This window comes from Buteo buteo, chromosome 1 (assembly GCF_964188355.1).
Source record: "Buteo buteo chromosome 1, bButBut1.hap1.1, whole genome shotgun sequence".
Lineage (NCBI taxonomy): Eukaryota > Metazoa > Chordata > Aves > Accipitriformes > Accipitridae > Buteo > Buteo buteo.
The window spans coordinates 49,082,829-49,110,076 of NC_134171.1; the positions used below are offsets into that span (position 1 = coordinate 49,082,829).

Consider the following 27,248-nt stretch of genomic DNA (forward strand, 5'->3'; position numbering starts at 1 on the left):
GTATATATAATCAATCTAGACTACTTTTTTTTTTTTTAATAGCATGCATATTTTCTTTTCAGGTTGCAACATTGGAAGATGCATGCAAAGCACCATGGCTGTGAAGAAACACATATGGAGATGGCTCTTGTTCTCATTGCAACCTTGATTGTTGCCCAGATGATTGTGCTTGTTCAGTGGAAGCAAAGACACTGTTGAATTTACAATGTGAATAGCTTGTCAGAAAGACAGCAGTTTTGGAACTGTAGTGGTTAAAACATCATCTTTCTCAGGTAACAATTGGGAGTCATGACATACTCTTAAGAGTTTACATCTAGCAAAACAACTGAGCCTCTGTGGAGAACAGTGAGCCACGGCTTTTGGTCAGGTGGAGAGCAGCTTTTATGTAGGAAGAAAAAACAACTTGTATTTTATTCTCTGTGTATGCATACTGATGCTGTGGTCAGTTTTTAGCAGGTTAAAGCTTTTAAGGAAAAGGCTTTGAGTTTTCAAACAACTGTCTAATAATGGACTAGGTAGGAGAATAAAATCACCCCCCTTACCTAGCTGAAGTAATGATACAGAGGGTTTACTGAGGGAATCCAAGGCCCCTATTCATCAAGTTAGTTGTATACATGCCTAATTAGAGAGAAAGCTTGTCTTGTGGTTAAGGTGCTAAAACTGGGGCTTATGGTGCTTCAGCTCACTTCCTTTCCCCTACCACAGGCTTCCCTGCAAACCTGAGAAAACTAGTGTGACATGATTTCCACCCCTGACCTCCCTATTCAATACTTTTTATAAAGTTAGGCGTCTCAGAAAGGGCCAGTCCTTAAAAAGACAATATGAGTTTTAAGGAAATGTTAAACAAATAATGGGGATTACACAGGTATGTCAGGCAGAATTTAAGCACACAAGCAGATTCTTAGCTTTTCCATCTTCATCAGCTGATGAGTGCCCTAAGCCACCTGTAGATTGAAATCGAATTTTTGGTAATTGAGCTTCTTAATAGCAGTGATATCAATAACAACTGTCACGATCAATACTTTATGTCTTGACAATTGCTCCTCAGACTCTGAAGCATCATACCCCCTGATTTGACAGGTCTGTTAAACACTAAAGGATGAAACCTTGATACAATTTACAAAAACTTTAGTTTTAGTAAGGGATATAAAATCAGCTTGATCTATGACAGTGTCCTGGTTTCAGCTGGGGTAGAGTTAATTGTCTTCCTAGTAGCTGGTATAATGCTATGGTTTTGAGTTTGGTATGAGAAGAATGTTGATAACACTGATATTTTCAGTTGTTGCAAAGTGGTGTTTCGTCTAAAGTCAAGGATTTTTCAGCTTCTCATGCCCAGCCAGCAAGAAGGCTGAAGGGGCACAAGAAGCTGGGAGGGGACACAGCCAGGGCAGCTGACCCAAAGTGGCCAACAGGGTATTCCATACCATGTGACGTCATGTCTAGTATATAAATGGGGGGGGGGGAATGGGGGGGATCACCGCTAGGGGACTAACTGGGCATCAATCGGCAGGTGGTGAGCAATTGCATTGTGCATCACTTGCATATTCTAATCCTTTTATTATTAGTATTGTCATTTTATTAGTGTTACCATTATCATTATTAGTTTCTTCTTTTCTGTTCTATTAAATTGTTCTTATCTCAACCCAGGAGGTTTACTTTTTTTCCCCCCCCCGATTCCCTCCTCCATCCCACTGGGTGGGGGGGAAGTGAGTGAGCAGCTGCGTGGTGCTTAGTTGCTGGCTGGGGTTAAACCACGACAGACAGCTTTACTGTTGGTGGACTTTCACAGTGGCATAAAATTGCAATACAGACATTGTGAAGCAGGCTCTTCAGCTATACTTACAGAGTTAGGAACAGTGATAACATGTTCATCATGGCAACATATATACAGGTGAAGTGTCTAACGAAGTCACAGGTAGAACAGCTCATTGAGGATTTTAACTTCACGTCACTCTCTACCTTTACACACACACACTCCTAACCCTGAGCACACGCAATACCTAAGTATGTATAGTATAATCATACACAGTACTACCTTACCATTATGTTCTCTTTAACTTCTCTTCTAGACCAGTTCTGCTGTACGATTCAATCATTTTATGTTCATGTTAGCATCTCAGCTCAGAGCTTTTCAAGTATCTGTTTCCTATTAATTTTTGCCTCACTGATTTCAACAGACATTTAGAATAAAGAACACAACACTGAAGTGACTGAAGTCACTCAGACTGTCCATGTCTTTGTTTCCCATTGAAAATATTTTGCATGAACTGGTATTGAATCAGTGCTGAAACACACTTGAACCTAAGTATGCATACAATAATGAGCAGCTGGGAAAGTCCCTGTCTGCCTGGGAAAGCCTGTGGGAGTCTAAGAAGCATGCACTCTGTTGCTTTGGCACTATTCTCCTTAGCAGTACTTAAAGTTAGTTAATGCGTACTACATAGACTTAACCTCTGTCAAAAATGCCAATAGCCTACAGTTGTTACAGTCCTATTACTTGCATAACTTAGTCTTCAGCAACTGAAGCTTCCTTCCCAACTATTAATTTACAGGAGCCAGTCACACCTACAAAGTGACATAGCCAATATGGAAAAAATATACTTTTAAATGCATTTAGTCTAATTTAGGGAGACTCCAGTACAACTATAACCATCACAAGACTTTAATAAGACTGTGATGGTCTTTGTGTTTTTGCAGTGCATTTTAAAATAAACAAAATATCTGCACCAGAAATATGTTGGAGCCTCAGTTTTCAGTGCATAGCTGCGTTGCTGCAGCAAGGCCTTCTTCTCCAGTAAAAAAGGAACTGAAGCAGAGCCTCTTTCAGTAAAAATAGTAGTACCAGAAGCTGAAGTTCACTTTGCACTGAGTTTCAGCAGTTCCGCTTCATGCTCTGTTTAGTTGGGAGAGTAATATATTCTCACACCTACAATCTATCTGTGTATGAAGTTACTTCATAATAGTGAACACTACTCACAGTGGGTCTCTGCCCGTAGATGGTTTATTGCATTTATTCCGCGTTAGGTAGCTTAAGAGTGTTTGTCACCAAAACAACTTACAAGTTTGTGTATTAAGATATAACTGCCCTCCTGTTTCATGTCCAGATACTTTTGTATAGTTTTTGAACACAGCATCAATCTCATTGCATTAGCTTGCTTTCTTTAAAAGCATGTCATGCAGCAATATTAAAATTACAAATTTCTACCAGTATAGTAACTGCCAAAAATCTGATCCACTGTACTTTGAAGACTAACAAATAGGACAAACGTTAAGACACAAATCTGAACGATTAATGAGATCCTTATGCACGATAGATAAAAAATAACTAGTATACATTGTTGTATTAGACAAGGAAACCTGATTTAGGAGCAGAAGCTGAAAAGATGGTCAAATTTAGGATTTAAACAACTTAGTTAATGTATATAGGAAATGGTCTATGTGACATAAAAATAAACAACAACAAAATTTACTGCTCCCCTAAGTACAGGCAGGTCTAGACTTCCGCATTACAGTTTTTCCAGGTGGCAGTTATTATGCTTGCATTCATGTTTGATTTGATAGGAAACATTTAAAGAAGTCAAAATTTGAAAAACAACCACATGCCCACTGAGGAGAAAACAGCCCTCTACTTTTGCTTGCTTATGCATTTCTCTTACTTGCCATCCAGCTTGTGACCACTTTGTTTATGCCTGTAGACTTTGCATATAGGTTATGCGCAACAGTGTCTAATACTGAAGAAAAGAAACCAAACACTTTCCCCTGCCTGTAACAACATACTTGCATCTTTAGAGAAGGGAGATCAGACAAAGAGGTAGCTCACATTATTTTCAATGGGAGAGGTAAACCTAAGGCTCCTCTTCTCTAATCAAAAGCCACTTTCTTTTCTATTTTCTGTCCCAAAAGATCAATGAAACAAGTAGCCAGCCCTCCATTGCATATCATGGCTTGGAAGGCAGCATCAGGTGACAAACCTTTCTGTCTGATTCTCTGAGATCATGGTGGGTGTTGGCATGTATACATCCCTGCTCTGGATACTCATGCTATTCTAATACATAGTAAGAGCTCAGAGAGAATTGCACAGTCATGTTAGTAGAAATAAAGCAAAGGATTGCAGTGATTGACTCCCACCCTCCCTTTCAAAGTGCTTTGCAAACATATAAAAAAGAAAGGTTTTGTTTCTTTTTGAAAGAAAAAGGAAACAAAGGTCAAAGGGAGCACAAAATCAGCCCTAAATGGAAAGCGCATTCATTAGCTTGCTCAAAAAGACCAAAAAAATAAAAAGCGGCGACTACTTACTAGATGCAACAGCAACAGCCTGTACCTTCCAAAAGAGCCTTATCCAGGCTTATCAAGAATGTAAACTGTCTCCTGAAGAAAAAAAAAAGGCATGTTGCAGAAGGCTCCTATTTCAAAGAGGCAAGAGCAAAAAAGTTGCAGCAAAGCAGCCAAGGCTCAGCTGTGGATAATTTTGGCAAGAGGGAAGAGATTGCCCTTCACCAGATGGCTCCGTATAAAGTAACATGGGTGTGATCCCAGCACAGAGGAGGGGGGGAGAAGGAAAGAAGGGGGGGGGGAAAAAGGGGGTGGGGGGAGAGAGAGAGAGAAGTAAGGAAGAGGTTCTAGCATGTCTTGGCCTGAAATAAAATGTAGGCCACTCTGACAATTGTGTTTTTTTTCTTCTAGATGGTAGCTGACAGTTTGGGGTTAGCTTTCAGATGATGAGGAAGCAGATTATAGAAAATGATTGTTTCTCAGATACTTTTGAGAATTTTGTTACCATTATTTGAGATTTTAAAAAATAAATATGGAGCCTGTGTTCTGCTAATTTACATTGTAAAAACCTGATTTTCAATTTGTTTGCATCTGTGTTCAGATACTGCTCTCATTTCTCCATGTCACTCACAAATTTTGCACTCCTTTAACTCAGTGAGGTGCAAGAATGCTAGTCAGAGAATTACTATCCTTGAAAAGCCATTCCTATCCTGTTCTAGCCTATCTTATCAATTTTTCTCAACACAAAGCCAGCAGTCTAGCATATCAAATGGAGGAGGAAGGAAAAATCTTATTAGTGTTCTGACCCCATATTTTCCCAAAGGAAATTCTGACTATCAGGTACTCAGCTGATTCTTGTAATGCAATTTGTTTGCCATTGGAAGCTTCCCATTGATGAAAATTAAAGAAATATGATATATGTGGACAAAGTTTTTCTCCCCTGGCATAATAGAAATCTTAAAATATCTGACAGATGGAAAGGCAGATTTGTCATGGTCTCAGAACAATCTCAAAGACAAAAGCCTTACTTCTGGTCCTGTAGGTGGTTGCTCGTTTTACTGATTATATATCTTGTGTGTGTATATATATATATGAGAACTTACTTTGGAATATAGTTGAAAAATGAAGCAGCATAGTTATGGCAGCATTGATTTATATACCTAAGTAACAAGGCAAATCTTGAAAATAAGGTTGGTTGATTTCCTTAATATAGAAATCCCTGCCAATTTCCAATGTACTATCAAGTATAAGCATATTAATTTAAACCTTAAAAACACCCAAACAGCTGATTTATTACTTCTTCCATGCATATGTTTTTGAGTATTTGAATATGTCTACATCAAAAGAAACTAGATTTTTAGAGGGCCAGTTAGCTTGCATTGCCAAGTTAACAAGTTCTGGTAAGGTCAGTCTCTCACAATAAATTTAATTATTACACAGTTATTTTCTTTATGTATGCAGTTTTCACCATATGCTATAAGATGGAAAGGATAGTGGAGTAATGCTCTTCTGTTGAATTTGCTGGTGACAGGCATTCTTACTCACTCAGAATGGGGGAAGTGTTGTGAGGGAAGCAGAGGACAGATAGACATTTTTCAGTTGGTGTTTGTATGACCTAATTAATCTGCATAATTAGAAAATGCCAAAGTTGTCTATGATGCTGATGCTGACTTCACTTCTAGGTCTTTTTGAGCTCATTTAAAGTACGGTAATGAGAAAAACATTTTACCTTTGGGCAGCAATCTGATTTGTCAGGAAATTCCTCTTGCTATGATGGGTGGATGAGGAAAATTTGGAATAATATGATCCAGATGTTAAAGCTCCCATTTAGCAGCAATGCAGATGTATTATTTTATGGAATTATCCAGATGGTGACCTTCCAGTATTAATAATAAATCAATACTGGGGTTTTCATCTGTATTACTCAATTCCTATCTTTGTCCTCATTTACATGACAAAATACTCATGCTTTTCATGTAGAGGTAATAGCATTAAAATTAATGACCTGGAAGACACAAAAATCAATAAGGAAATTTGAAACAATTACTGCAAGCGATTATACCAATTGATCTGATAACAACATCACCCAAGTGAAGGTTGTGATCCCATTTTTTAATTACTTAGCATTTCATTTTGCAGTTAACACGATAATAAAGTTCTGTTATAGATTTGTATTAGAAAGTAGCTACTTTTCTAAAGATGTGTGCCCATTCAGTTTTGGCTTTGCCACTTAAATTCAGACTTTGCTTTCAGCCTCCTGAAAAAAAAGCAACCCACAGTATGTAAGCAATTGGAGAGGGATCACGCTGGACAGTAGCCAAGGCAGGCAGGCAATGGGTAGCCTTTGGTGACCTCAGGTGAAGGCGAGGACACCTCAGGCTCCGCAATCAGGGATGTGTAGGGACCACTGACCTGTGGCGTGCCAGAAGGGCTGCGTGGCACGGCAGGAGCTCGGGCACTTTCACGGTCACAAGCAGCAGGCTGTGGTCCCGTAAAGCCAGTGCTGCAAGGTGGAGAAATGCGTAACAGTGATGTAATCTAACGATGCTGCGTCATTATCTTTTATACATGTTTCTGTCTGTTAATTTATTTAAACTTGTTTTGTGAAATACCAGTTTGCTCAATAGTTGTATGCTTTCTAGGGTTTGGGGGATTTTTTAAGAGTTTCTCCTTTTTCTTAGGAGAAGAAGAAGTATCCATTCCTGCTTCAGTTGAAATCTGTGGCAAAACTGTGTTAGGTTTCACAGGGAGTAACACACATTCCTTCAGAATTCTACTCTTTTGGTTAAGGAAGGAGATTCATCCTCCATAGAGATAGCTTTTTACTCCAGATGGATTGTGGTTTTTGTTTGCTTTTAAAAAATCCCCCCTCCCCAAACCAAACCCAAATTTGAAAACCAACTCCCCTCAGATTTTTTTTTTTATTTTCAGTAATCTTTCTGTAAAGATGCAGGAACTAACTCTACAAACACATATTGAAGTCAGGCTTGCTTTATCTTTGTCATCATCAGGCTTCCACAATCCCAAATCCATGGTTTATTAATGTGATTGTGGAATGAAAAGACATTACAGGGCTTTTGACTCTTCAGTGGGTTTCAAATATTTGCTTATTGGAAAAGAAGTAGACTATTTAATTACTGTGGGCAATTCAAGGAAATATACATATTAAGTTTAATATACTTTCATTTAGAAAAAAAGGCTTAAAAGTTTAAGCCACAGCATTTTGCTGTACTGTAGAAAGAGTTTTAAAGAAAAACCTTCAGTAGCGTGGTTATGTAACTGAGTGGCATCCCAAATTAATGCAGCCAAATGTGCCTTTCTGAAAGTTTGTAAGAGCAGTTCCAAGGATTAAAGGCCAAACTGCCTCCACCGATTTCAGAAAATTTGCTCCCAAACCTTTAGCCCTGTGGTCACCCTTTATAATTTGAGTTAGAAAACAAACTTTAATGTTTTTTTCAGTAGCATTAATTCTATCAATAGTTTAGTTTTTCTGAGGATAGGATGTGGGGGTCTGATGACTTGTATCTCAGTGTTATAACCATTTACTCCAGTGGGATTACTAATTATTTACAGGGTGCAAGGCAGACTAATGTTGCTATTCCAGGGTCAAAGGCCCTCCTGTGTCAGATGCTGTACAAGTCACATTTTTTTGTATGAGTTTTACAGTTTGGCAATCTGTTAATCAACCATGCAAAATGGAACCATAGGATGTCATTAGTTTGAAACGACTGTCTCAATTTTGCCAACAGTTAGTCACACTGCTGCAGGTGTGGGTTGTTCATCTTTCTTTAATTCACTGTCAGATTTTACTGGTGGAAATCCCTGTCCATGTGGGGAATGGTCTCAGTTATTACCAGTTACATCAGTTTCAGAGCAACCTGCAAGCCTCTCTTGGGAAGAACACCACAGTACATCCTTTTTTTTGTTGGCTTTGCCTTGTTTGGGGTTTTTTTGGTGTTGTTTCTTAAAGGAAACCTGTAGAAGGAGAAGAGCAAATAAGAATTTCCCTGGAACAAATCTTCACAGATTACAAAAAGGGCCATTAGCAGTTGAATTTGAAGGAATCTTCCAACTGTAGTGCAAATAAGTTCCTCTAAACCAGTGTTTATCAAACATGACATTCAAATGAAAAAGAATTAAACCAGTTAAAATTAAATTCATTCCATCAGTTCCATCTTGGTTTTTCATTCTGCAGACTTTTACCATCAGCAGTCATCCTAGTTACTATTGAGCCTGAAGAGCTCAATTTGGTATATATACCAAATAGTCTATGAATATATTCCTTAGAGCCCCCTCTGCCTCCCCGAAGAGAGGTCTGTATTCTTTCTTCTCCAGTCTTCTGAAACTCTGCCTTTTCATCCTGGGCTTGCAAAGACAATTGTTAATGGTTCAGAGATTGCTTCTGCTAACTTTTAAGTATTTTAAATAAATCTCATTGGTGGTATACTGACTTGACTATATCTAACTTACCTCAGTTGTTTTTTACCTGTTCTTGTCCTGTTCTGGTCTATGCTCCCTGCTTCAATACTCCCAGCTGTTAGTTTTAATTATGTTAGCAATCTGTTGACAATTACCATTTCTTGTGAAGACTGAAGCAAAACAAAAAGGGGTGGTTTGGTTTTTTTTTTCCCCTGTACTTCTTCCTGTATTATACATTTTTATTCACCTTTACGTAAGGGAGAAACACAGAAGTGTAAAACTTCTATTGAATTTATATGTATACTTCAGTAGAAGCTATGTATATGGCACTCTGCAAAATATGCAAGGTCTTGAGCAGTCTTTCTTTTCTCTTACTTATCCATAGGTTGGTCTACAAATGGTTCCTCCTGATCTATAAACTGAGTTATGCAATTGGGATTGTGGGTTATCTAGCCATAATGTTTACCCTGTTTGGATTTAATTTATTCTTTAGGTAGGTATCTTCAGGTAAAATTGGGACTGGCAACTGTTATGATTTCCTATTTGATAGATTTTACTTTGTTTGCAGTGAAATTGCTCCAGGCTGGTCTCTTCACCACCCACCTCAACATATGAAATCCCTTTTACATTGTGTAGCTGTAGGTTCTCTTACATCTTGATTTTTATTATTGCATAGTTAGCCTGAAGTTTCACATTTAGTCATTTTAAAACTTGTGTTCATAGTGTGAAGAGAGAAGGGGGAAAAACTTAAACTTCATACAGCCACTGTGTTGACTCATTTAATCCCCTAATTTAACTGCTGAGTTTATGTACCTGAAGGTGATGAGACATAAAAAGGCTTGACGTGAAGGATAAAAATAGATAAGTACATTCATATCAAAACCATATTATAATTCTTTCTGATAATTATGATTTCCCACTTTACCAGGCTATATTGTTGCTAGGAGGTTCTCCGCTTTTTATTTTGACTATTGCCAAAGACAATACCATATGTCCAGATGATTCTCAACCTAACCTCTTAATCCAGCTAGAATTTTTGCCTCGGTTTGTCCAGGATTTCTGTCTGACTAGCAGCCCAGAGCTACTGTGCTGGACCGTTTGAGGTGCTGTGTGACCAGAAATTCCAGTGATTCCTCAAGAGCATGCAGATCAACGACATAATGCATCTGCTGTTAAGTCCAACAATTCTTGGAGGTATTGGAGATACTGCACATACGTAAATCAGCTGTTCCTTTAAATGTCAGATTTATTGCGCATACGTTGTATAGTTGATCAACCCAAAAGTACGTAGCTCTGATGGAAAATTCTTGGCAGAAAGTTAACAATCTTGTGTTACCAATACCGTTAAGCTTTATTCTGCTGAAGTATTTTATTTAACCAGCTAAATTCTGCCCCCCATGTATTTTAAAGTTATAACTACAAAATTTGTGAGCTCTATTTTAAAGGTTCTTACTTTGTGCCCCGTTGCAGCAGAAATGACAAGTCCTTCTTAATGTTGAGAAGCTCCAGTTTTATGAGTATTTGTTAGCCAGGTTTCAATCTCCCAAGACCTGTTACACACAAAATCTCAGAGAGATGACAAGAGATGTTAACATTTTTGCAGACTCTATTGGGTTGGAATTTGCGGGGGGGGGGGGGGGGGGGGGCAGGGCATTAAATACTACCTGCTGTAATTTAGCAAAGATTTTATTCTGAGGAATTTGTATTCAGGAGGACAGTGGGCTCTTTCAGCTACAGAAACTTAATATTTCTTTGACTGGCATCTTATACTTGATGGAGATTTGGCTGATCTTGTTGCTTCTGCAAAACAATGAAATATATCTAATTGTTCTTTATAATAAGACTCTAAGCAAAGTCCCTTTCTTTAAGAAAATGTGTCACCTTGGCCTTCCTATAACAGAGCTGAGTAGCTGTGGCTCCAAAAGCGGTTCATAGCCTACTTTCAACATTGCTTGCTGTCAAGCATATTGATACTTGAAGTATGAGGGTGTCTGCTGCTGCAAAAGACAATGAAACTAAACTTGCAGCTTGAAGGAAGCAGGAGCTAACTGGAGTAAAAATCTTGTTGATATTTTATGCTGGTGTTTTGGTCAAGAACAGTCTCACCTGAGTACCCTTTTGTGGTTTCATGACAGAATGGAGTCTGATGACTCCATGGATTTTGCTGTGACACTGCTTTTTTATGGACTGTACTATGGAATGATGGGAATAGACTTTGCAGAGACTTGTTCTGACTACATGGCTCCCAACATCAGTGTAAGTGCTGGGGATCATCATCCTGAATACGACTTGCAAGGACTGGAAGTGAGCTCTTGAATTTCTTGTGCTGCTGGGTTTGTAAGAATAAGGTCTACTGGATACTTTTGCAGTAAACGAACCTCACTTTTCCTTGAGGAGAGCTGTTCTTGTGCCATGGACAAACTGTTGAACTCCCTTGTCAATCTTATGATTAGAAGAATAGACTTAATGAAGCAGTAGCCTGTATTGTGTTTGTGTGGCAAGGTTTTGGTAGTGGGGGGGGCTACAGAGGTGACTTATGTGAGAAGCTGCTAGAAGCTTCCCCTGTGTCCGACAGAGCCAATGCCAGTCGGCACCAAGTCAGACCCACCTGTGGCCAAGGCCGAGCCCATCAGCGGTGGTGGTAGCACCTCTGGGATAACGTATTTAAGAAGGGGAAGAAGTTGCTGTGCAACAGAAACTGCAGACGGGAAAGAGGAGTGAGAATGTGTGAGAGAAACAACCCTGCAGACCCCCAGGTCAGTGAAGAAGGAGGGGGAGGAGGTGCTCCAGGCGCCGGAGCAGAGATTCCCCTGCAGCCCATGGGGAACACCCTGGTGAGGCAGGCTGTCCCCCTGCAGCCCATGGAGGTCCACGGTGGAGCAGATCTCCACCTGCAGCCCGTGGAGGACCCCACACTGGAGCAGGTGGATGCCCAAAGGAGGCTGTGACCCCATGGGAAGCCCGTGCTGGAGCAGGCTCCTGGCAGGACCTGCAGATCCATGGAGTGAGGAGCCCATGGAGCAGGTTTTCTGGCAGGAATTGTGACCCCGCGGGGGACCCATCCTGGAGCAGTCTGTGCCTGAAGGACTGCACCCCATGGAAGGGACCCACACTAGAGCAGGGGAACAGTTTGAGGAGTTCTGCCCCTGAGGAGGAAGGAGCAGCAGAGACAACGTGTGATGAACTGACCCCAACCCCCATTCCCCGGTCCCCCTACGACACTGGAGGAGAGGAGGTAGAGAAAACTGGGAGTGAAGTTAAGTCTGGGAAGAAGGGAGGGGTGGAGGGAAGGTGTTTTAAGATTTGGTTTTATTTCTCATTACCCTGCGTGATTTGATTATAATAAATTAGACTAATTTCCTCCAAGTTGAGTCTGTTTTGCCCATGACAGTAATTGGTGAGTGATTTCTCCCTGCCCTTATCTCAATCCACAAGCCTTTCATTGTATTTTTCTCCCCCTGTCCAGTTGAGGAGGTGAGTGATAGAGCAGCTTTGGCAGGCACCCGGCGTCCAGCCAGGGTTAACCCACCACATAGCCAGTGATATATGCCAGGGTCTGATTTGGAGTTTCCAACAGGCAGGTCCCTGTGTGCAAGAGACTACATAACTTTCCTAATTGCCATAGGAAGACAAGCTTCTTCCTTCCCCAAAGTCTGTGAAAGACTTTTCTTGCCCTTTCTTTTTTATAGCTTTTTTCGTCCCTTTCCAAATAAGGTGATTATGTCAGCACAATTCTCTTATGTCCCAGTTAGTTAAAATTGAGCAGACAGTTGCTAAAGTTCTTGCATCAGCAATAAGATTTTAATTCTTTCTTGGTAACTGTGCGTCCTGGCACTAGTAAACTAAGACAACTGTACCCATTTTCCTGCTGCCCTTATCTTTGATGACATCTAAAATGTGTATATGCATCTTGACTCTAAGCAAATATTTTGTTGTTCTTTGGATTTTTTTTCCTGTAAACTTGATCTTGACAGTTTTACAACATCAGTGGCATACCAACAAGAAATTTGTCCAACAACATTTGTGCAGTCTGCACACAGAAAATTTTTGTAGATATAAATGAAGAAAGGATCATCGAAAATACCTACCAGCTGTCCTGTAATCATGTGTATCTCTTCCATGCAATTACGGAACTGTTGTTTTCTCCTCTTTTCTGCTGCATTAAAAAATAATAACAATGACAATAAATAGCAAGAAAAAAGAGAACCAAAACCACATTCCGAAACAACATAGCACAAAAGTAAAAAATAGGACCATGAAATATATTTCAGTTCTGTGACATAAGTTGAGGCCATGCAGCTTTTTGACAGACAAACTAATGCAAGAGTGGCCATAACCCTGCAGTTTCAGGCCTAAATCTGCCTTCCAGGTACTTTGTGCACAGCCTGTGTGGGTGTGCCTGGCAGTATGTTAGACCAGGCATGCTGACCCATAGGTCAGGTCTGCTAATTCAGGCTCCCGTGTACTGCAGAGGATTTCTTCCAGCTATACCTGGGGCTGTGTTTGCTGGGTAGTTTTAAGGCAGATGTGGAACCCTTCTCAAATGGTGGCACATACATACCCTACAGCCTGACAGAAGACCCAGTGTCTCATACTCAGAGGTAGCAAACAACTCAGCATTTTGCGTTCCAGAAACTAAAATGAAAGGTATGGCATACATGCTGGAACAATGTCACTAATTACCCCCTTCCGCAGTTCATAAAAGTATTCTTGCTTCCTGTGAGCTGGAAAATATGAATACCAGTCTGGATGCTCAGGGCATTGGATTCAACTTTACAATAGTTCTAAAAATTCTAAATATTTTCAGTAATTTGAAACTGCTCAGTTATAAAACAAGGCAGTATCCATAATCAGTCTTTAAAATTATCTATTGACATTTTGACTAGGTTTGCAGGTGTAAGCACTGGGCCTTGTTTATAATTGAAAGATCCCTTAACAATGCACCTGATACCAGGTTTCATGAATCCTGCATCTGTGGTTGATGCATTGTTGGCAAAAACCAGACTTGCTCACACTGCCCTGAGAAAGTTGATTTGAAGAGGATGTTAAATAAAGTAATCCATACCCTCTCCCTAACAAGTGTGCTTTTGATTTGGATTTTCTAAACCATAGCCTGATTACTTACTAATTCTTGTTTTGTTTTGATCTGCAGTGGAGGGATGAGATGGCCATATTAAATAAATGGAAAACTGATTATTATTAAGGAACAATTATATTTAGGGAAGATAACTCTGTTTGGCTTTATCTTATCTAAGACCCCAAGCAAGCTAGAAAAAAAAAAAGTGCATATATATTTTCCTTCTTGATTTTAAGACATCCAGAAATCATTTGTATAATGAGAGGAACATTTTAAAGAATGTAAATCACAGTTTTAGAAAGACCACACAGCGGATTTTGCTCTTTAATGCAATAACAAAATTTATATAATCCACTTTCAGAACAAGTGCTGTTTTTTCCCCCTTCTCTTAGTAGTTAGTAAACAACATTTTTCCTTTAGCAAATGTAATAATAGTTGAAGATCTGATGCTGCACCTGTAGAAACCTGCTTGAGTTGGAGCAATGTTTGGCTTACTTTTTTGAAGCACAATTTAACCATATGTGGGAAGCATATTTAATTTGTTAATTGAAAAGAAGGCATTTCAAAATTTTAACCTAATACTTTTTCTTTGATTCTGGCTAAGAAAAACACCAAGATTTACCTATTGTTGCATTTTGTCTCCAGTTTCCTTAACAACAGATTAGGTAGGAATGCACACATATTGTATGGATGACTTTTGGACTGGCTCTGCTATCTGGTGGTTTGGCAATCAGTTGTTATAGGCATCGTCCAAGGCATTAATTACTCACTGGCTCTAAAACAGGACTCAGATCATTAGTGAGAATGCTAAGTGTGATATTTACCTGTCTGCAATAATGTGCATATTCTGTACTTAATTTTAGAAGACTAGAGAAAATAACAGTTGGTTGAACTCTGGTATGCTACACACCCTTTTGCAGAGTAGTGCTTCTTTTTGCATTACAGTAAGACTGTACAGCATGCTATTAAAGCATTTTTTATTTTTTCAAAGTAAGAATTAAAAGAAATCGCTGCCTTTAATGGGAAGGTTGCACTGGGGACACACACACACACACACAGGAAGGGACTTATTTCTTAGAATTAATATCCCCTAAAAAGGGAAAAGAAATATTTTAAGTTTGTTTCATTATTAAATATATCTGTAGTTGCTTCCAGTTGAAATTCTGACTACAGAAAATTGTGCAGCAGATAAGGAGAATTTTAAGTCAAATAATGGCTTTGTATACAGCAAATTCTGAAAAACGGCACCCAAACATTTTGTTCATTTGGTTAATGTCAGGTAATACAAGATCACCATTAGCTTTTTTTTACCTCAACTCTTTCAAGAGCTGTTGTATTGTAACTTGTACATCTTCCAATGGCCATTTCCGAAAAGCGCTAACCATGGCAACATTTATGGTGTGCTTGGTAGTCAGATTGGCCTGTATGTGGAGGTCCTATATTAAGTCCTCTTTGACTTACTGTCACCATGCTCAAAAGGTCCAACTTCCAATAACCAGCTTCTCAAACACCAGAGGACGAAGTTACAATCCCTAACCACCAATTCCATATGTTACTATTGCCTTAAAAACAAACAAACAAACAAAAAACAACAACAAAAACAACCCAGATCAAAATGGATGCATAAGTCTTGTTGCTTAGCAGCCGAATGTTTGACATGTATACTACCCTGGCCACATTGTGGGTAATTGAAACGCAGCATGTTTATGCAAGAACGGGCAGTTCTGCTTAGGAGTCAGAGAAGCTGGTCTTAAAAGGTAACTAGCCTAGCTGAAGTAGCTTTCGAACTCAGATGAAATATGGTCAGTACTTTAAGAATCTTTACATTGTTATTAGAAATCAGAAATACAGATTAGCTTAATTTACACTTTAATATATATATGAGAATAAAGCAGAGATTGCGTGAAGCCATCTACTGATGAAGGTGAAGTTTAGATGCTAAAAATAGGAAATGATGCAATTAAAAAAAAAATTAAGTAAATGAAAGAAAGAGCAAATCTTAAGTACATAGAAGGTGGCTTTATTTGCTTAGATGAAGTAGCAAAGTTACTAATTCTTATAATGAGTCATGCCTGTATTCATATATGCAAAAATGCACATAAATAAAGCATTCATTTGCGTTACACTGTCAGAGTTGCCTAATTGTGGGTGTAGTGGAAGAATATTTGTCCTCAGACTTCTCAATGGCAAGCAAAGGACAGGGGGACTTCTGCTCTCACTGACACATTGGCTGTGTGGAGAAGAACTTCCTAAAAGGAGTAATGTGACAGGTAACTAGCTGTGAGATGAGACTTTCAATGTGCCAACTCAATTACAATTATTGAGGTGTTTGAACAGAGGTTTTGTATGTGTTAGATGCCCAAGACCAAAATGCAACAATAAAAACACTAACTTGGACATGATCTCATCATAGATACAGCCAAATCCTGTAGGTGTTTCCATGTGAAGGCCTTTAAGATCTGCTTCTGCCCATGCCTGGAAATGTCCTACACTGTGCCCATCCAGAAGTTAGTTGTCCCTCTGGCCTACCAGGTTCAAGCTGTTAGGGTTCATCTGAAATTTCCTGTGGCTGCAAGGCAAGTGTCACCCAAGATAACCCTTTCTTTTTAAATTATCTCTGAAGGAAGAGCCTGGTGCCAGTGCCTCCCATTTACTCCACTTGTTCAACAATTAGAGGCCTTGTCCCAGCAATCTTCTCAAGAAAACATGGCCCTAGCCGACAGCTAACACAGTGTCTGAGGTGGGATGCTCTCTACCCCCTCTGGTTTTGTGGACTACATTTACAGAGAGAGCAGAAAGGTAGGAAACACCCTTTTAGGGCCTCTGCTGATGCTGCTGATCAGAGAAAGGAATAAGGTGGTGGATTCAAAGACTACTTATATATTAGTGTTTCCCACATTCTAGCTGAGAATAGCTTAAACTCCATTTGAGCAAGTCAGAGGAGTATTTGGACCCTACTCTGAAGCATCTATTCCCACATATGGTACAATGAAACTAAACAGAAATCATCCTCCATAGGTGTCTTTCACCGAGAAAGTTGTCTGCCATAGAATATACATGATACAACAGCCAGAACTGCAGTGTGAAAGCACATTTTTACATTAAGCTTGCAGACACAATCTGCAGGAGATCTGGACATTTAACATACAGTGATTGTGAAATACTGCTGAGAATTAGTCCTTAGATCCACTAACTAGGAGAGCTAGGACAAAAAGCCTTGCTGCATAAACTGACTTTTATTGCATTTGATTAGAAGTGGTTTACACAAAGAATGCAGAAGAACCCTTGGCTAGGCAGGCTCTCTCCTAAAGCTTTTGCAAATATAAAGATATATAAACTACATAGCTGTATATCTAAAGAACTTTTCATCATTAAATATTTAAATGAAACAGCTTTTGTTAACACTGCTGATTAATGTGTGTAGACAATTGTTGTGGTTTAACCCTGGAAGGCAGCTCAGTACTGCACAGCTGCTTGCTCAATCCCCCCGCAGTGGGACAGGGGAGAGAATCAGAAGGGTAAAAGTGAGAAAACTCATGGGTTAAGATAAAGACAGTTCGATAGGTAAAGCAAAAGCTGCACGCAAGCAAAGCAAAATAAGGAATTCACGCACTACTTCCCATCAGCAGGCAGATGTTTACCCATTTCCATGAAAGCAGGGCTCCATCATGCATAACAATTACTTGGGAAGACAAACACCATTAACTCTAGAAGTCCTCCCTTCATCTTTCTTTCTGACAACTTTTATTGCCAAGCATGAGATTATATGGTATGGCACATCGCTTTGGTCAGCTGGGATCAGCTGTGTCCCCTCCCAAATTATCACACACCCATGGCCTACTCAGTGGCACAACAGCGCGAGAAACAGAAAAGACCTTGATACTGTGCAAGCACTGTTCAACAATAACTAGAACATCCCTGTGTTATCAAAACTGTTTTGGTCACAAATCCAAACCACAGCACCACAGGAGCAACTATGTAAAAAATTAACTCTATTCCAGTCCAAACCAGTAAAATGATTCATGACAACGGCTACAAAAAGAAAATAATCTCACAGCAAGTAATAGAATTTACAGTAGCTCAGCTCTCTATTCTGAAGGTACAGATAGGTGATGGGATGAACAGGCAAGGGAAAAAATCCAGGGTACATTTGCTACATATTCATTCTTTAATGTCCCTGTCTAGGATTTTAGAGCTATTTTCAAATTAAACCAAAACATCTCCTGCTGCTCTTCTTCAAGAGGCCACTCCAGGTAGGTCTTTGTGTTCATGATCTTCCGCAGCTTGCAGAACCTCTTGGGAATCGCTTTGCTCTGGATGGGCTCCAGGAGGATGAGAATCGCTGCATCGTTGTTCTCGTCAAAGAGGCGGAAGTGCGAGAAGTCCAGCTCGTATTTGCACCACTCGCTCTGCACAAAGTGCTCGGACAGCACAAAGAGCGTTTTGTGGCTCTTCTCTATGGAGTCGATGATGTTGTCCACGATCCACTTCCCAGGCACAAAGTCCCGCTTATGGAGGCAGAGCCGAAAGGGGGGGCAGGCCTGCTCCAGCTCCCGCACCATGATGTTTTCCACCCAGTCGGAGTCGTTCTCGCTGTAGGAGACAAAAGCGTCATAGCAGATGTCCTTCAGGGGGGCTCGCTTGGGCTTCCGCTTGGCTTGGAGCCATGCCCAGGTCATTCTCAGGTACCAGACCGCGTGGTACTTGTAGCCGACGGCCACGAGGATGAGGATGACCAGGAACAGCAGGACGCAGATTGACGACACCACGAGGGACCTGTGGCACTCCATCAGGGAGAGATGCACGGCTCCAACCTGCATCCCTCTCACTGCCAGTGGAGAGTCACAGACATACTTGTCTGGCCACCCCACCAGCACCTGGGCTATGCCAGCCTCGTGGTGGATGAAGGAGAGGAATTCACAGGAGCAGATGAAGTTGTTGTCACTGGCGTCCAGCAGCTCCATTTTCCTGAAGGACTCAAACTCTTCCCTGGAGAAACCGTTGAGCTTGTTTCTTCTGATTGACATGGCCACTAAGTTAGGAACGGGTGCGGCACCAGGCAAGGCCTTCAGCTGGTTTTTTGCAAGGTACAGCTCTTTGAGAAATGGGAGTTGCAGTCCAAACTCCTTCAGGTTGTTAGCGCTAACATCCAAAACTTCCAGCGTTGGGGGAATGCAAGTCGTTAGTTTAGGAATTTGAGTGCTGGAGAGGTTTAAATATTTCAGGGTTTGGGGCCATTCACACACATCCGGAATATCACCAAAATTATTTTGGCTAATGTCTAAGAGAATTAGGTTTCTTAGATGAGACAAACTTTTAACCGTCATTTCTAAGTCACTCAGTGAATTCTGACTTAAATTTAGAGTTTGTAGTGAAGGCCAACCACCCTGACAGGCTGAATGCTCCAAACTCTGGTCTCCGAGCAAATTTGCACTAAGGTCGAGGTACTCTAATGACAGAAGCTGTTGTGAAAGTCTGCATGGTACCAAAAACACCTTGGTGTTTTCAACTGTGACTTTGGTAAGAAGAGATAGTAGACCTTGCACAGCCTGAAGATCTGTAAACAAATAAAATTCTTCTATAGATAATTTCTCTATTGTCAGAACTCTAAGAGTACGTGATTGGTTTGCTTTAATATGTGTTTGCCATCGTCCAGTTCCCAAGAGTCTACAGTCTATCATCTCCACCTCCACTAACTGTGGCATGTCTTCTAAAATGCTGACAATCTCAGGCACAGTAGCATCTGTTAATAAGGTCTGTTTAAAAGAAATTTTCTTTGCAAAAGACGACGACATAACTCTGAATAGTTGCATTTCAGCAGGTATACTGAATGCTATTTTTCTCACTTCTAACCAAGTGACAGAGTGCAGAAGGTCCCTAACAATTGCTGAGAATATATTAATACTTCTTATGTTTATCATCATGTGATTTATCTTCTTAATTAATTTCAAACTTCCTGGCTCATACTGACTGAGATTGCCACCGTCAATCCACAACTTGTCAAGAAACTCAATGCCCTCAAAGTTCCCTTGCCTTATCGTGGAGAACTGTGGGTTGCCCAGGTGGAGAGAGCTCAGGTTCCTCAGGCTAGAAAAGGGGGAGCTTTCCCCCAGGTCTCTGTAGGAGTTCCCTTGAAGGTGGAGGTGCTGGAGCGAAAAAAGGTGCCCAAACCATGCAGGGTACAAGTGAGCCAAGCTGTTATTTGATAAGTCCAAGAGCTCCAGTTTCCCAAGGGAGCAAAACGAGTCCTTGTCTATGGAGCTGATTTCGTTGGACTGCAGCAGCAGGGCTCTCAGGTTCACAGCCTGCTGCAGATCCTGGGATCGGATGTGCTTTATCCTATTGTGGGCCAGGTTTAACACTGTGATTTTGCCCGTGATCCCTGGGGGAACAAAGTCCAAGCCCATGGAAGAGCAGTTGCAAAGCTGAGTGGCATCGCACGAAGGACAAGCCTGCTTCAGCACTTGCTCTTCAGAGAGGTTTGCAGCTAAGACCATGTAGATGGCCCACACTTGCCAGGTGTGTGTAGTCATTGTTTTGCCTAAAATATGAAATACAGTTAGAGCAAATATAACATCAAAGTTCCAGTTTTGAGGAAGATACATTTTGGATATATCTAAAGCATAACATACTGTTCTGTCAACATTTACCATTGAAGGCACTAGAAATATATTTGGTTTCAACACAGTTCAGAGATGAAACAATTAGTCAAAAATGGCATATTGTACACAAATATTCCAGAACCATTTGTTAAATGATACGTATATTGAATTTACTCTTTTTTTTCCTGTGGTTTCTGATTTTGGAATGAGGACTATCAAATCAATTAACAGCTGCACAAATCTTTTGCAGATTCAGCTAAGCATCTGAATAATCACGACATTACTACTAATCTGATCCTTACCTAGGAAATAGTCCCCATACATCCCCCCCTTAGCCCCACCTTAGGTCTTTTTCTTCTCGATCTGTGAATATTATTTTGTATATTCATTTTTTACTACAGGGAGTCTCCTGTATGTGTTTCAAATCCTGGTTACATCGAGAAGAGTCAGCGTCTTGCGGGAGATAGTGATGTTCTGTCCTGGTTTCAGCTGGAATAAAGTTAATTTTCATCCCAGTAGCTGGTATAGTGCTGTGTTTTGCATTTAGGTTGAGAAGAATGTTGATAACACACTGATGTTTTAGTTTGTGTTAAGTGGTGTTTACACTAAGTCAAGGAGTTTTCAGCTTCTCATACTGCCCTGCCAGCAGAGGCTGAGAGTGCACAAGAAGCTAGGAGGGGACAGAGCCAGGACAGCTGACCCAAATGAGCCAAAGGGATCTTCCATGCCATATGATGCCATGCCCAGTATATAAACTATGGAAGTTGGCCAGGGGACACCATGGCTCAGGGACTGGCTGGGCACCAGTCAGGGGGTAGTAAGCAATTGTATTGCACATCACTTGTTGTGTATATTCTAATTATTTCTTTATTATTATTGCATTTATTACTATTATCATTATCATTATTTTCTTCCCTTTCTGTCCTATTAAACTGTCTTTATCTCAACCCACAAGTTTTACTTTTTTTTCAAGTCTCTCCCTCATCCCAGTGTGGGAGGGTAGTAAGCGAGCAGCTGTGTGGTGCTTAGTTGCTAGCTGGGGTTAAACCACAACACGTTCACATTTCACACTCATTTCAAGCATATGTCTAATCTCAATTCTGACAATAGGGAGAAGAGGCCTGCATATGTTGCAGTCCCTTTCCTCATTTTATCTGCCTTTCACTATTCTGACTGTAAATGTGCTAGGAGCAGGGAAATAAATATTTGCCTGGATGTCTGTTGTGGCGGAAAAAGACAGCTGCAAGGTTCAGGCAAACGACTAGAACTTCACTAACAGACTTAACTGCAAGGTTCAAGCAAATTATTTATTTGAACTTCACTTATAGACTTAACACGCCACTATTGCAGGTTTTACAGATACAATGGAGGAATGCACTATTGCAATTTTTAAAGCAAGAGTAGTACACTATTACAACCACAAGCAATTCACAGACAACCACAAGCACACATGTGTTTACAAACTTAAAGCATAAACAATATTCCCTTACCCCTCCAGGTACGGGCTCTCAATCCCCAGGGAAGCTACCTTGACCAGCATCCTGATCAAAGCGGGGAAGGGTCTCCTTCACAAGCCAACTGTACAGCTGGAGAAGTGACTCCCCGATTTCCAACTTAAATCCTAGAGTTTTTATCCCCTGACTTGTGGAATGGTGTGTATGACTATGTCTGAGTGGATTATGATATATGCCTAAATGGATTATGTATATCTGAGTGGAGTTTCCCCTTATCTTTCCTTTGCTGGTCTGTGATTATTTGAATACACAAGGTTGTCATTTGAAACTGAAGCTGAAACCCTCCAGTTGTTTGGGTTTTTTTACCTTGCTTCCTCAGGCAACTGAGTAGTGGTTGGACTGAGACTCAGGGTGTACTATTTGTCAGGGGATTTCAAGGCTCTGTTCAGGTTTTGGTTCTTTGAATGGCACAGCCACTGCCCTATTTAGTTTAGGGCTTATCAGACAACCAGGGGCTAAGCTGTCTACACAGCTCCCAGTGAGTCGTCTCTGCAGAGGCAATCCAAGGCTGGGTCGCTTTTGTAACCCCCCATGAGCTGCCTGTGTGCACTAGACATAGTGAAACTCATTTGTGAGCTATGAGCCGGACAATCCACACATCTGTGTAGGCCATCGTTATGTTGCCATCTGTGTGATACTTGCTAATGAAATTTGAGCTGGGAAAACTGACCGTTGTAACCTACTGACTCTTAGCTCTTCCTTCTTCCTGCCACATCCTTCTCCTCTGCCAGTGGCTTTTTCTGCTTTGGGTCTCTGTGGCAGAGGGATGCTCAGGCCAAGCCATGAGGAAGAGCCAGAGGCTTTTGGAGCCTCCTGCAGATCAGATCAGCTGGGTGGACTAGATCAGCTTTTTCCAGCCCCACAGCCTGTTCCTCATCTTCTGGACTGAAATGATTCAAGAGAAACCACACAGCTGTGGATCCCGTGTCACTTCTCTTTCCTCTCATGGTTGTGCCTTTCATAGTACTGATTTGATGCAGCTTTTTCTGTTACAGAGCTTGCTGCAATATCCAGCCTGTCCTTACTCCCACCAAGGTGACTTTAGTTCTTTTGTCCCTCTGAGGAGTTCCAGAAACAATTCTTGAAGCCTGAGAGGGCTGTTTTCCCTTCAAAACCCTTATTACGCATTGAATTACAACCCTTTTTTTGTTTATGCTTTCTTGACAAGGATCAAAGAGCACTTTTAAAGTATAAATTTGCCCAGTGTGTCACAACCCCCCCCACCTCAGTAGGTATCTTACTGAGGGTGAAAAGAGTGAACCAACCCCAAAGAGGCTAATGAACAGGTTCCCAAAGATCAGCATGGGCTCTGTATCAGGTTAGTGGGGTTAGACTGGCTCACTGAGAAGTACTTTCTCCTTCAGTCATCCCACTGAGACTCTGTGCAGAAGATCTACTGTACTTTGAATTCATACTCTGATTTGTTTTACAATAGCTGACCCACACAGACAAGTTCATACAGACAAGTCCTACCCATCTAGTTGCATTATTTTTAGCCAGAGTTGCTTAAAATTATTCAAAGGCTGCAGAATTAGCTGAGATTTTGGGGGTATTTGGGGAGAGAAGGAAAATTTGCGGGTAATTTTTTCAATCATTCCACCTCTTCCCACCTGAAGGACTATAAACATTTTGACCTCTTGTGTTATTTTCCTCTAATCTCTGTCTCTCTCTGATGTAGAGCTTTGGGTCTTGAAGGACACAGTCCTCTTCCCTGTCTTTAGATGCCCACAGGTGAGCTGGTTACCCACCATGTCCTCCAAAGTCAATGGAAAGAAATAACAACTTTTAGGAGCAATTCACATCATGTCTCTTGAACACCCACATTAAGATGTGATGACTCCAAGAGAAATGACCCCATTGACTTAAAATGGAGCATCACAGTTTAGATACCTAGATATTTGTCCATGTGAATCCCACCCAAAGAATTGTGATCTGCAGTTACACTCACCTGCTGTACAGCTGAGGCTCTTTTATGGGACTTTTTTGGTCTTGCAAGTCTGACTGCATAACACAGTGCTGTAGGCCATAGGAGCAAAGCTATGAGTAAGATGAGTTTCACAAGCAACGCATTTATGTGGTATTTTTAAAGTTGCCATCAAAATGCTTAGTGTTAGAAAAAGAAACAACCAGGCAATCTGGCCGATCAAAATCTGTCTATGGGGAGATTATTTACAGATAGAAAATTGGCAGCACAGAAGGGAACTGGGCAGGTACAGCGTGGGAAATACCAGCTGAGTCTAATGGCTCTCCACCTTACCAGCCTGAAACCAACCAGGGACTGCAGGACTGAACCCCATTTGGTGGTACAGGATGCTTTTCTTTATTGTCACTTCCCTGAGCATCTTTTCCAGGTTTCTTTGCTCATCTGTAGTGTGAGCAGACACTCAGGGAAGTCCCATTCCAACCCTCATTCATTTTCAGCCAATGTCTTCCCCTTCCCATTTATGTCTAATAATTCAGCTTAAGACCCTGACTTACAGGGTCGTTTCAGGCCTCTCTGCACCCACTCAGAAGTATAGCCCCAGTCCACAATATCATTGCCCTACCAAGGAATCACTTTTCCCTGTGGTGCTGGGAAGAAAAAAAGCCACATAGATATTGAAATGCAGCTAAAAATATGGAAACTTGCACAGATGCCCTTATACCATAAAATGCTGTGATGAACTAGACATTCAAAGTGTTTCTGGGTTATGGACAAAGGGTCTGAGCCATCAGACATGCTCAGGTTTATCTTCCCTGGCCTGGGTGAGTAGAAATATTTGAGCAAATATGGACATATTCTTAAACAAAACCATGAGTGCCAACAGAATGAGGTTCTATAAATGCTAACAAATGCTAAAGGTTAATGTAACTGATAGTAAGGTGTGTCAATGGTGTGTAAATTGATTCTAGCTTGGGGAGTGCTACCAAGCTAAATGAGGGCTGATAAATTTGAGCAGTGCTATGGAGTCTGCAGCAGGAGGGGTCACTGGTTGGTGAAGAGATTGACCCACAAGAAGACTGGGGAAAGCTGCTGCTTTCCACTTGTTTGTGTGTGGGTTACATATGTCCTTGCTATCACCCATGAGCATTGCCTTAATAGAATGTATGTGTATACACACGCACGTACATATATAGCATGCCTCTTCTTGTTTCTGACACCGAGGATGTCAACAGGGCAGAGTTAGGCGAGGAGATAGCTGACCCACTGCCCTGAGACCATTGCTCAATGAACTCTTTCCTGATTGAATTCCTAACACAAACGCAGACCACCTTCATGCCCAGCCTTCCCTGGGCAGCCAGTATCAACACACAAGTGGGACAACATACAAACAGGACAAAGCACATACAAGGCACCCTCCCACAAAGAAACTGAGCAGAAATTGCAGTCTGACCCAACTTGTCTCTTTTTCATTTGCTGCTTTCCTCTCTCTCATTTCCTGAAAGACATTGCTCCCATCAGCATGTCTTGGCTTTCCCAGGGAGCCTTCCTTTTGCTGCCTGCCTGCCACGCTGCCCTGCCAGCTGCCTGCGATTGCACCTGCCCGCTCCACTTCTGCTGGAGCCAGAAATCCCTGCCTGCCCTTGCACTCCTGCGGGAGCTGGCCCCTGCCCAGCCACCCCAAGCACCCTGAATCCCCCATGCAGAGGAGAAGGACTCGGTGGGAGAGATCAGCTGGCCTCTTCCCAGTGCTCCCTCCTTGCTTCTTGCTCTGGCGTTGCAGCTCCACTCTCTTTCCCTGCACCTCCAGCCTCCACCCGCCTGCGGACTCACCTCTGTGCAGAAGAGATTCCCAGGGACGCCAGCTGCAGCTCCAGTGCCTCCACTCCAGTTAACTTCTTTTGTTTCATCTCTCTCTTGCTGATTGCTCTTTACCCAGCTTCCTCTTATGCTGCTGTTTCCTTCCCACTTCAAATCTCCGCTTGGCTATGTAAACAGGGGAATTCCCACCTAGGAGATCTGATGGGCATAAGAGCAGTAACATTATGAGTCCTTTTAAATGTGCCGACCCACAGAAGTCTGGGTCTATGCTGTGTGAAAGCTAAGGCTTCTCCTACCTCTCTCTCTCACCCTCTCTTTGAAATGACCGGCAAGACGTATTTTCCTCCTTAGCCCTAGGCACACAGTCTCCTAATCTGTTTTATCAATGCTCAGTGTTTGCTATCAGATGATGCACTCATCATGTACCTGGAATTGAGCCTTGATTAGCCCATGAGCTATTCTGCCCCAAGATAGTGTACAGAAAAATCCTTTTGTAGCAGACTTTGAACTAACCCTAGAGATATAATTATAACAGGAAAGTAGAACTGAAAGTGGTGTTGCAGGCTACACCCACATAAACTATCATCTCATGCATGTATATATGTATACACATACACACAGGACTGTGAATATATACATATGCATAGGCATGTATACAGATATACATATATATGAATATATACATATATACCAACACACAGGCACGTGTGTATAAGCAATTTTTCCCATTTTTCAAATACTCAGTCCATATACCAATGTTTTGGTATTTCACCACAATACAATTGCATGTATAAAGTTTAATAAAGATTCATTTAGACTCTCCTGTACTTAAGCTCCAGCAACACAAGCAAAGTGCAGCATGGAAGTGCCTAGTTAGAGAAACCCACACCTAACTTCATGCCCTCAGAGACAGTTTCAGGTTTCCACAAAAATACCTGAAGTACAGGAAATCCACAACTGTGACTCCAGGCACTCAGGGTAGGACCAGCTATCTTAATATAAACACCTGTATCTACTTGCTTTTTTAAATTCCCTTTATAATTGGTGAAGAGCAATACAGTAGTTCTAGGAGATATACTGAAGTAGAAAGATGAATTGTCTCTTATCAGTGTGATTTTCTGCACCAGTTACAAAGGAAGGTATGTAGAGCTATAAGGGCTGCATGGCCCAGTGATTACTTAAACGTGCTGTGCAAAGTAGAAGAGCAGAAACAAGAAGTGAGCCAGTCCGCAACACCGTCTAGCCCACTCATTAGAAACATATCCTTACACCCCACAAATGGAGGCTTCAGCTATTTCTGTGGGTAGGTAGACGGGAACATGGTGGTGTCCATGGAGGGAGAAACAAGCATTCACAGGGAGAAAGAAGCCTAAGAAAAAAAAACACAACAGTGATTTAATTCCTGTGGATTTCACCACAGTCACTGTGCAAGGTGCCAGGATGCTTCCTTCACAGGTATTGAATAAACCCCAATCTGTGCATGGTGATATGGACTCTGGTGTAACTAGCCAGAATAACAGAATTGTGAATAGAGGTACGTACTCAATACTGCCTTTTTTTTGTGTTGCACAGCAATGGTAGGGCTTCAGAGGGCTTGTTTTAATGTAAGTCCTCAGGGTTTT

The 27,248-nt window shown here is 41.2% G+C and overlaps 2 protein-coding genes across 3 annotated transcripts; one reads left to right on the forward strand and one right to left on the reverse strand.

The window, feature by feature from the left end:
- On the forward strand, positions 1-13,894 carry RNF175 (ring finger protein 175). Its single transcript, XM_075039850.1, is given in 8 exon segments — positions 1-207; positions 8,022-8,060; positions 8,062-8,180; positions 9,077-9,184; positions 10,827-10,947; positions 12,666-12,799; positions 13,646-13,745; positions 13,844-13,894. Coding segments are annotated over 8 exon segments (801 nt in total). The 5' UTR covers positions 1-78.
- Positions 13,895-14,083: 189 nt separating this feature from the next.
- TLR2 (toll like receptor 2) lies at positions 14,084-27,247 on the reverse strand. Of its 2 annotated transcripts, none has more exons than XM_075029577.1 (3): positions 26,896-27,247; positions 25,639-25,824; positions 14,084-20,309 (listed from the first exon to the last, which is right to left on the reverse strand). In XM_075029577.1, the coding sequence occupies exon 3, from the start codon at positions 20,299-20,301 to the stop codon at positions 17,950-17,952; it is 2,352 nt and encodes a 783-aa protein (XP_074885678.1). In that variant the 5' UTR covers positions 20,302-20,309; positions 25,639-25,824; positions 26,896-27,247; the 3' UTR covers positions 14,084-17,949. The 2 variants fall into 2 exon arrangements, with proteins under 2 accessions (XP_074885678.1, XP_074885668.1); XM_075029567.1 differs by lacking the exon at positions 26,896-27,247 and adding an exon at positions 23,833-23,900 and having other exon boundaries at positions 25,639-26,432.
- Between the last annotated feature and the right edge of the window lies 1 nt (position 27,248).